The sequence below is a fragment of the Centropristis striata genome, chromosome 1 (assembly GCF_030273125.1).
Source record: "Centropristis striata isolate RG_2023a ecotype Rhode Island chromosome 1, C.striata_1.0, whole genome shotgun sequence".
NCBI lineage: Eukaryota > Metazoa > Chordata > Actinopteri > Perciformes > Serranidae > Centropristis > Centropristis striata.
The window spans coordinates 9051878-9062526 of NC_081517.1; the positions used below are offsets into that span (position 1 = coordinate 9051878).

General features: G+C 40.5%; 1 protein-coding gene across 1 annotated transcript in view; it reads left to right on the forward strand.

Annotated features, from left to right (window-relative positions):
• Positions 1-6787, forward strand: part of LOC131968947 (potassium voltage-gated channel subfamily KQT member 5-like) — a 40053-nt gene extending 33266 nt beyond the window's left edge. Inside the window, exons 13-15 of the mRNA XM_059330028.1 lie at positions 196-303; positions 3051-3177; positions 5480-6787. Coding sequence (XP_059186011.1) covers positions 196-303; positions 3051-3177; positions 5480-6787 — 1543 coding nt within the window. The remainder of the gene's footprint in view (positions 1-195; positions 304-3050; positions 3178-5479) is intronic.
• The last annotated feature ends 3862 nt before the right edge of the window (positions 6788-10649 follow it).

A 10649-nucleotide genomic window follows, 5' to 3' on the forward strand; every position in this document is an offset into this window, starting at 1 on the left:
TGTGTACGCACTGATGGCTGCTGCTGAACTCATACCTCATACATGCATGGGTATATGTGTGTGTGTGTGTGTGTGTGTGTGTGTGTGTGTGTGTGTGTGTGTGCATTTCTGATGTTGTAACGTACGTGTATGCACATGTGTACCTCTGTGTGTGTTTGTATGCGTGTGTGCCTGTTCCCTTTGCTTCCCTCTCAGGCTGGACATAATAGTAGGCCCACAGCCTCTGAGCAACCGAGCCAAGACCTTTTCCTCCCCCTCCCTGCCTGTTTATTACAGCCAGGGCAGAAAGAACTCCACTCAGGGGTCAGAATGCCCCCTATGCTTCTCATGACATTATTCAGTTCGCTTCTTATTCGTTCAATTCAGGAGCTGTTTTGTCCCTTAAAATACTCTTACTTTTCTTTGAATTGATTGATGTGGAAGTGAAGTGAAACCCATGAATGAAACTCATGCTATATTTGCATGTCATATATTTGGTTTGAGTTTGGTCTGGGTATTTGGTGTTATCTAATTAAATATTCTGGTCTTCCTTATAACCTATTTAATCAAAATCACACAGAAACATCCCCTGTAACATACGCACATAGGCCTGTCACAATAATGAAGTTATCACGTTATTATACGATGGACATGACCTTGATCATTTTTTGCAGACCTCAGTAATGTGCCTACATGCTTGTTTGTTTACATTTGAATTCCACCAATATTTTAACCAAGATGATTCCTTGGGCTTGGGCGCAGCACCTAAGAGTTTTTTCACAGCAGCTTAGCCAAACAAACTTAAAAAACTATGCAGGGACTTGTTTTACTGTAATTTCTGGTAGCGTTGCTTTTGTTCTCTTATCTACTCTCTGTGGAGTGTCACCTTAAGCTGGGATCAACCAGCACAATCACCCACAAGCCATTGCCCTTCCCAGGTCGTCAAATACCGGCATTTAAAAGGGATAGTTTGGGACAATAAGTTGTATAAAATACTTGCCAGTAGTGTAGTGGATGCAAAGTTATTATCTTACTCTCTGGGCTCTGGTGTCGGATATCATCTTCTTCTTCAGAGACTGACACAAATCTGTGAGAATCAAAATGAAAACAGTCTAAATACGAACTTTTTTATAAACAAAATAGTGCCAAGTAAAGTTGGTTTCTGATATTCAAGAGGATCATTGTTTTGTGATGGAATGTGTGACCTTTTAGTGTACACTTAGTTTTGTGGAGTAAAACCTTGTAGTTTCTTGTAGAACTATCCATCGAGGATCAGAACCAGCTAGATGGCATTGCTGGCATTGCTTGAACCATAGTTGTACGTGTCTGCATCTTCAGTTGTGGGAGAAAGACCTTCAGCTCGGCTAGATGTCAGCAGGACCAGCAGGATACATCTTAACCAAGCTGGTCCATGGAGCAACTGAGCTAAATCCACTATGTATCCACTTTTATCCATGTTATATTCTCCTCCTTCAGCAAGATAAGTTCAAATTCTCCACCTACAATTATTTCCCCCAAACTATTTTTTTTTCTTAATAAACCAATCTTTTCCATTATCAACCATAGTTTCTCTCCAACTGTCTCCTGCATCTACAGTAACTGGTGGTACCGGCATTCCTCAACAATGATATCAAACCCTTAGTACCTGGCACTTTATGGCACAGTGAGCGCAAGACAGCCTCTCCCACAAAAACAAAACAAAGATTAATGAATGAATACAACCAAATACACTTTTATTGATTTGGCATAAGATCCAATGAATCAACATTTTCAACAGTGCATTAAAAGAGACCCAGAGGGGACCTAAACCATGCGTCCATACAAGACAAGTTGACAATAATAACGGGTTGCCCACACACACACTACTGAACACACCAGTAACTATAATATTAGCATTGTATCAGTAGCATAAAATGATCCTAAAATGACAATCATCCAACAAAATAGGTCATTGTGACAGGCCGAAACACACGCATGCACACGAGCACGCACACTCACACACACACACACACACACACACACACACACAAACTAAATTCTCAATCTCACGGCCTGCTATTGCAGCAGTAGCATTGCCCCCTGCTGGTGTTGACTGTTAACTGAACCTGGTGCATGCAGTTCATACTGAGATAGGACTCAGAAACTTTTCATGGACTTCTTCCTCTTCTTCTGCAATGGTTTAATGGCACCTCATTGGAAAATAAGCACCACCGTTTATTCATCTTGATGCTTCCAGCTACTTATATTTGCCATAATAAAATGTGTTTTATTACTTTCTTTTGCTGATTTTCTGAAAGTATAAATTCGCACTACATTTGGATTGAAACCTGATCAGTGTTGGCTCACAAAAACATACATGTTTATTTGCTCAATTAAAACACTTTCTGTCACAGTGCATGTGTTTGCTATGACCACATCAATTGGTAAACCACACATATTCCGTAAAACATGAAAACACATGTTTATGAAAGACACACTTTTAGATTTAAGTCTGGTTTGGTGTTTTTAATCATTTATTTTTCCAAAATGTTGGTGGTGTTATATTTGCATGGCATTGCGTTGGCTGTCCTCTGTTTAATTTAACCCTGTTCATTAACAAAGGGACTTTATTAACCAGATTAATCAGACTGAACCTCACTGGACTGAGAAAGAATAGTGTTTCTGTGCCAACTGTGAACACAATTGCTATAAAACTGAAGGAACAAAGTATTTTATTCAGAATCAGATAAAGCAAACCTTTACCGGTTTAATACACAAGAAACACATTCAGTAACATGCCATCTTAACATGTTTGGTAATGTTTTCTCATCCAGTGAGGAAGTCTAATCTATTTTGCCTGTATTTGTTAGAAAAGAAAATGTGCTTATGGTAATCTGTTATTCTGTTGCAGTTTCAACCTTCCTTCCTTTCTGTGGGTTGCCTCGCGGATTTCTACTGTCACTTTTTTCTTTCTATCATTAATGTCTTATTGTGTTTGCATGTGCTTGTGTGTCTGTGTGTCTGTGTGTCTGTGTGTGTGTGTGTGTGTGTGTGTGTGTGTGTGTGTTTGTATGTTTGTGTGTGTGTTCCAGAGTGGACCAAATCCTCGGGAAAGGCCAGATTCCCCTCGATAAGAAGATTCGTGAGAAGCTGCTATCTGATGGAGATATTTTAGAGGACATGAGCATGCTGGGTCGCGTCTGTAAGGTGGAGAGGCAGGTCCGTGTTCCGCCTCCTGTTTTATTCTCTCATAGTGTATGAACTGCCAACTTTATGCATTATTGCAGCAGAAATTTCAGGACTAACAAGTCAGACGGGGCTTTAAAATCATGTTCCTCTGGTATAAAAATGCCTAATATTACCTGCCAAAGACTCCATTATATGTACTTTTAAATATGATTTGTCAAGAGGATTAAATATCTTGTAACACGCTATGTGATCAGTAGAAAATATGATTTTATGGGGATTAAAAGGGTAAACAGAGGGTTTTTTTACACTTATTTTGCACATGAAACTCAAGAGTTCCATGAAAAGACCAATAACCGTTTCATGTCTGTGTTATGTACAGAGCTGGAGTCTTAAAATGCTTTGCCTAGCTTTGAATAAAAACCTTTAACTTTATTTACACTGAACAAATATGAAAGGCTTTAAAATGTGTGTAGAAATAAAAGATCTCAGACTTTTTCTGTGCACAAAAAAGGCTTATTTTTCCAAGACAAATTTTGCCAAGATAATCCATCCACCAGGTGTAGAAGATCAAGATGCTGATTATACAGCATGAGCATTACACAGGTGTGCTTTGTGCTGGTCACAATAAAATGTCATTTTAAAATGTGTTGAACTGCACACTCGTCAGCCTTAGCAGGGTCTTCACCACTGCATCACGACAGAGCTATATGGGTTATTGGACACATTTCCGTTAGTTATTCAACTTTCTCAGTTGCATGTAAACTGGGACAAGGACAGAAGTCCGATTAGATGCCAAAATCAAATTTTAAGCATAGCGACTAAACTGTACATGTACTGTAAATGCGCTGACTGACATCTGGCACTGCGGAGGAGTGTTCTCTTCACAGATGAATCCTGCCTGACCAAAGAAATGCATATCCATAGCCCTAATGATATAAAAGCCATAGTGATTTGTGTAATAAATAAATTACTTTTTCAATATGAACACACACCTGTGTAACAGGCTTGGAATTTCGTCATTTTAGGGGCAATTACATCAGCTAAATGTCGACCCCTTGTCCCTGAGGTAGGGAAGACGTTAGCGCTGTCCCAACTAGCTAGCTATCGCTAGTTTTTATGACGCAAAAATGTAACGTTAGAGAGTAGACTATAAATAGGCTAATACAATGGTAATTACCTATCAATAGTACTTTCTATAAAAAACGTAAATGTTAAGTCCTGTCAAATACTACCACATACTTCAGTTACAACATATCAAAACAGCTTGTCCCGCTAGCTTACACATGGCTCATTTGAATATTCAAATGAGCCATGTGTTGATGAGCGCATGTCTCGAAGGAGGGAGAGTGGGTCGGGGTTTGACCACTAGGAGTCACTAGTGTTGTGTTTATACTGGAACTTTGACAGGGGCGCAAAGGCCATCTTGGCGTAAATTGAACATTTTTTAACTGGGCATCAAGGCCAAAGTGCGGGGCCACGACGGCCGTCATGAAATTCCCACCCTGCTGTGTAATAATGATGTTGTTTATTTAGCCTCTTGATATGCCACACTTGTCAGGTGGATGGATTATCTTGGCAAAGGAGAGTACTCACTAACTTAGATTTTAACAAATGTGTACACAAAATGTGAGAAATATAAGCCTTATGTGCATAAAACAACCTTAAGGACCTTATCAACTTAAAATAAAGAGAAACTGGGAGAGAAAACAAAAGTGAAACATTTATATTTTCGTTTACTGTGGTATGTTCTAACTCTCCAACAGAGTGAAAACTAATGAACATTTACATTCCCTGCAAGGAATACTGGTTCAGTGACAGTGATAAGGCAACAAATGTCACATCACAGTTGCAACAATATTTGACAATGTTGTTTGTCAAGACATAGTAGGATGTTCTTCTGACTACAACAAAAAAAGCACTTTTTTGTTAGATATCTCCTCTCCCAGTCTCACCCCTTATGCAACCCAAGCAGCAGCTTCTGGTTCTTAAATATGAGGTCATTATTGAGGTCCTTTAAACCTGCATTTTTTCTAATGGCCAGCAGGGGGCACCCCTCTGGTTGCAAAAGAAGTTTAATTGTAAGTTGATGACAAAATGAGTCTACTTGTTGTCCAGTTTTGGTGTTGTCTGCCACATATATGTCACTTCAGCTTCCAATAAAGGATGTATTTAAATGTATTTAGAACCTATCGTACAAACCTGGGTGACCTCAGGGTGCTGAGATTCAATTATGCAGTCTATGATGCCACCAGAATAATAAGAAAAATGTAATAATCACATCCAAACATTCTCAGCTAAGTATGTCCTCACTCTCCCCTTTCTCCCTTCACAGGTTCAGTCTATTGAGTCAAAGCTCGATTCACTGCTCGACATATATCGTCAGGTTTTGCGCAAAGGCTCATCTTCAGCCCTCACACTCTCCTCTCTGCCCCTGTTCGAGTTAGAACAAACATCTGACTATCACTCTTCAGTTTTCAGCAAGGACCTGTCCTGCTCCACCCAGGTCAGCAGCAGCGGGGGGCCTCCCCCTGGTGGCTGTGTCACACACTCCTCCACCAACTCCCAGCTCTCCCAGGGAGGACTCCATCTCATCCTGGGACCACCTAACGAGCTCAACCTTAATCTCAATGCCTCCTCTTCCCCTGGCCTCGGATCCTCCTCTTTTAGCCCGTCACCACTGCCTCATCACCATCATCATCACCACCATCGTCATCCTCATCATCCCCACCATCCCCACCATCATCATCCCCAGGCTCAGGCCATCACCCCTGAAAGTGGTACTGATGAGGCTGTCGGGAGCTCTCCGTCCATCCTCACCCCAAATAGTATCAGCAGTTGTGGGGGTGGAGGAGTTGGAGATGGAGGGTTTCCTTTTCTGGCGAGGCTTCCACCACCACCGCCTCCCAGTCGAAGTGGGGGGCTGAGCAACTTGCCACGAGTAACATCCACAGAAGTGTCCCCTGACATGGAGGACTTTTGTGGAAGTTTAGGGATGCAGATGGAGGACAGCAGTGTTGGGGATCACCTTGGCCTTGGGTGTTCTCTGGGGAGACTGGGGCAGAAACTACAGGGTAGTACCAACAGCAATGGCAGGCTAAATACAAAGGAGGAGGGCTCCTGGAGGAGACATATGAGCCTGGAGCTGCAGCCCCTGGTGCCCCCAGCCATGGGCTGCTGCTCTGGCCCCAGCCAGATGGACCGAGGCTTGGGCAAGTCCATGTCAGTGCAGGACCTGATGCAGGCAGCACCAGGGACTGTCCAGGATGCCCACCATGGCCACAGCCTCTCATCTCCAAGCCCCAGTACGAGCAGTGACTCCCCAATTGGCTTCCACAGCTGTAGCCAAGACCCTGGGGGAGAAGGAGGTGGTGGTGGTGGTGGTATAGGCAGGAGTGGTGGAGGTGGATGGGGTGACACGGACCTCTTTATCAGCGACAGGGACCTTGAGGCACAGGGATTTGACTTCCTGTCACTCGGGACTACTGAGGCCCACACCTACTCCTCGGAGCTCCTGAGGACAGAGGGCAGAGCAGGGGCAGGGTCCCAAGGCTCTAACCGCAACCTATCCAGCGGTCACACATCCTCACCCTCTGCTGGCAACACAGAATTGCTGAACATGCCACACGTGCGGCTAAAATAAACTGTTCAGAAGGCACACAAATGTCAACTCACAAAGACGGTTTTTATCCTTTTTGGAGGGGAGTGGGAGGTTGGGAATATAAAAGTGGGAACTTTTTTGTTTATTTTCATGTTGATCCATTTGATAAGAATCACAGTATTTTCATAGAGGATGATCACATGTGGCATATCATTGCATGACTTACTGTTAGTGTGATTGACAAAACTGAGAAAAAATGAACACTTGTCTAATGGGAGCACAGACTCCCAAAACCTGAGCTTTGCCATTAAACAAAGTCAACTAAACTTGGTCCTGGAAGACGGTTGGTTGATATGTGACCCTGAGACAAGGCATGAGCATTGCATGTTTTCAGTCTAAGGTACTGAGATTAGCAAGATACAGTTTACACTTAAAGAAGGCATGGACAACAAACACTTGAAAAATCCCTCTGACAATACCACTCACAGCTTTTATCAGTAATGAAAAAATGGGACTTAATACTTACAGTGTGTAGGATTAAGTGACATCTAGCAGTGAGTTTGCAGATTGCAACCAACTGAATGCCCCTCTGCTAACCCTGCCCTTTCAGAGCGTATCTGCGATGGCCTTCAAGTAATGTAAAAATGCAAATGGTCCTCTCTAGAACCAGTGTTCGATTTGTCCATTCTGGGCCTACTGTAGTAACATGGTGGTACAAAATGTACTATTGATGATATGACCGGCTCATTCTAGGTTTGATAATACACAAATGAAAGCATAGTTATGAATAGTGCAACACCGATTCCAAAGATTATTGGGACTTTGTCTAAAATGTAAATAAAACCAAATGTGACCATTTCTCTAATCCTTTGTTCATTCAATCCGTGCCCATTCAATTGAAAACTGTACTAAGACAAAATATTTAACCTAGAAGGGTAGGGTAGGGTTAGACCAAGAAACTTTTTGTTTGTATAAACTGATGATTCAGTTGTTTTTGTAGGCATGTGCAAGTACAACTGCAGACACCAGAAGATGTTACTTTTTAAATGATGTCTCATACATGCATTTTGGTCTAACAGCTCTTCTGTTCTAAAGTTCATTTATTTTCTGTCTAATCCTAATCCTAACCCTTTCCCTACCCCATATCCTCCCCTGGCAGGTGGGTTTTAAAGGTTAATGTTCATACTGATAAGCTTTTGTTTTGTATTTGATGTATTCTGTTATCATTTATCTTTTACACAGCGTCACAACTTCTTTGGAATCAAGATTGTATATTCCATTTCTGCAAATAGATTCTCTAAATCCTACACACTGGTCCTTAAACGTGCCCACATATACAAGATGCATTTCCTGTCACTCAAATCACATGACAGGCTTTTATATTGAGTGAATGTTAACTCACCATTGCCAAACTTTTCATTTTCAGTTCATGTTACTATTGCTATTTTATTTCCATACGATCCTGTCGATTTTTTGACAAAGCAGATGATGTTTGTATCCTTAAATCATATAAATTACTATCCTCAACCAATGACTTTGGTTGCCCACGTTTTCAATAATACCACGCAAAAGGACCATAACAGTGTACATAAAAGTTTTAGTTCATAAACTACGAGTCTTGTAGATATGGTTTTGCAGATCCTGTCTAGTGAACAAGCATAAACCAGTTTGAACCAGTTGGACCGGCATTTGTTATTATGACACATTCTGGCAGATGAAATAACTGCCTACATCAGCAATCTGTGCCAACGGCGTCACACGCTAAATCCAACACATAGTAGCTCTGCTTCTTCTTCTTCCTCTTCTACCTTTTGGTTGTTGGCACACCAGAGTTGTCAGTCTCATTATGTTACACTTTGGAGAGGCTGCTGAAGTGCTCAAGTGGGACACCTAGTGATAAAATTTGGTACACTTGTCCGGTTCGGTGTTTGGCTAAATGTCAAACTCGTTTGAAAATGTTTACACCAGCCCAAACTTACAATAACATCTAAGCCGATCTGTTTTATTTGTTTTAAATGTATTCTTCCTACAATTTCAGGCATTCATGGTTTTGCAATAATGTCCGTATGGTAAATCAATTGGCAGACCCCTGAAATGTTTTGGATGAGTGAATATCAGGTCATTTTTGTCAATATCATATGATCATTGTGGTTATGCAGCTTAAAATATATTTTCTTCAAGTCTCTACAACTGAAATTACTTGAATTTCTGGGAAAAAATGTCCAAGTGACTTGTAGTAAATAGGCCAAAACATGCAAAAACACAGGTCTAGTCCTTTATTTTTATTTTCTCTTTAGATTATTATTACGGAGCTCTTTGACAACCATTGTTATTGAAGAGTACAGCTAGAAAGACCAGACAAGAAATATTAGTGTTGCTGTTTCTTAGCAAGGTCACTTCTGACAAGAGTCAGCTAATGTAGGAGGTGCACCATGTTCAAAGCACATACTGTACACACATGTACACACCTGAATACGCACACAGCTGTGGAGGATTGTAGGTACAGTTCAGAAGAGAGGAACAAGGAGCAGTTGTTGCTGGTTTTGAGATCAATTATGCACCGGCTGGATAGTTTTCCAGCTGATGACAGCCATGGATTGAAACACATTTTGAATGTCATTTCTTGGTTTAAAAAACAGTTTGACATTTTGTCAGAATATGTGTTTTAGCAAAGCACTTTGTTTTGGTTCAGAAACAGATACACTGAAAGAAATGTTCAGAATTCAAACTTTGTATTGCATTTGGCATTTTGCCACCCTATTTTTACATGAAAGAAGAATATCTTGTTAAATCATGGTCAATGTTTGCTTTTTTTCCCATACAGCGTAATGTGGGATTATTTTTGCTTCTTTGAAGCGGACTCTCTGCAGAATGTATTCCTGTTGCATGGTACAGAATCAGGTAAATAATTATAGCGCCACAAGCTGCAGGTAAATACTACCCAAAAAGCATCCAAAGCCTCAGTGGTGAATAATTACCTAGCTAGCATCCATTAAATAGCTAGCAGTACCTCAATGAAGACCCATTATCAAAGGCCAGAATATATGTGAAGGAGGCTTGGGGTCAGTTTGCTTTCAAGGTTTTACTTTCAGATATTCAAGTATATTTTGCATGAAGAGGTTGTCATATCCAAACCTATCTATAACTGAGAATGAATGCCATGTCATTAAGACAAATCACTATTTATGGTTCAACCTGGTTGCATTGGAAGTAAAAACACCTCAAAATGTGCAGTGCATACAGTATATCGGTGCCTTGCTTTTGTGGTACATATTCATCTTCATATCTACAATTTCCTGAAAAGTGCATTAGATCCCTCCGAACAGAAATGGTTGCACGGTCTTCATTTTATCTCCTTGTAAATGTTCTGACTTGAGGCATTTTACTTTTTTTTTTATTCAGAGATAATTTTGCTACTGGGCATAAAACGGGCCTTTTGACATGTCAACATTCTGTCTCGTGTCTTTTAATTTATTTAAATTATGTGCACATATTTAGACACTCGTAATAATCTCAGTTAGATTTATGAAGCCTGTAATGTAATGAAAATGCAAGTGAACGTTTACTCTCATTCATCAATAAAGGAAATTCTGTGAAGAGTTTGTTTTTTGTTTTGTCATCATCATTCACTGAAGCAGTAAAGTTCTTCAGTGGTCACAGCCAATCCTCACCAGAAGTGTTTACTACATCTTTCCACTGACTCTCAACTAACTTTTTTTTTTTTTACACTTTAAGTCTATTTGTGTCACATTTAGTGAAGTGTAATCTCCAAAAACTGCTGCGTAAATCACACAAATATCTTACTATATATGTTCTGAACATATTCAATGTCATTGATTGATCAAGGCTTCTAGTCTGTGAGCTTCCTGTGTTATAAACTCAATGAATCAATACATACAAACAC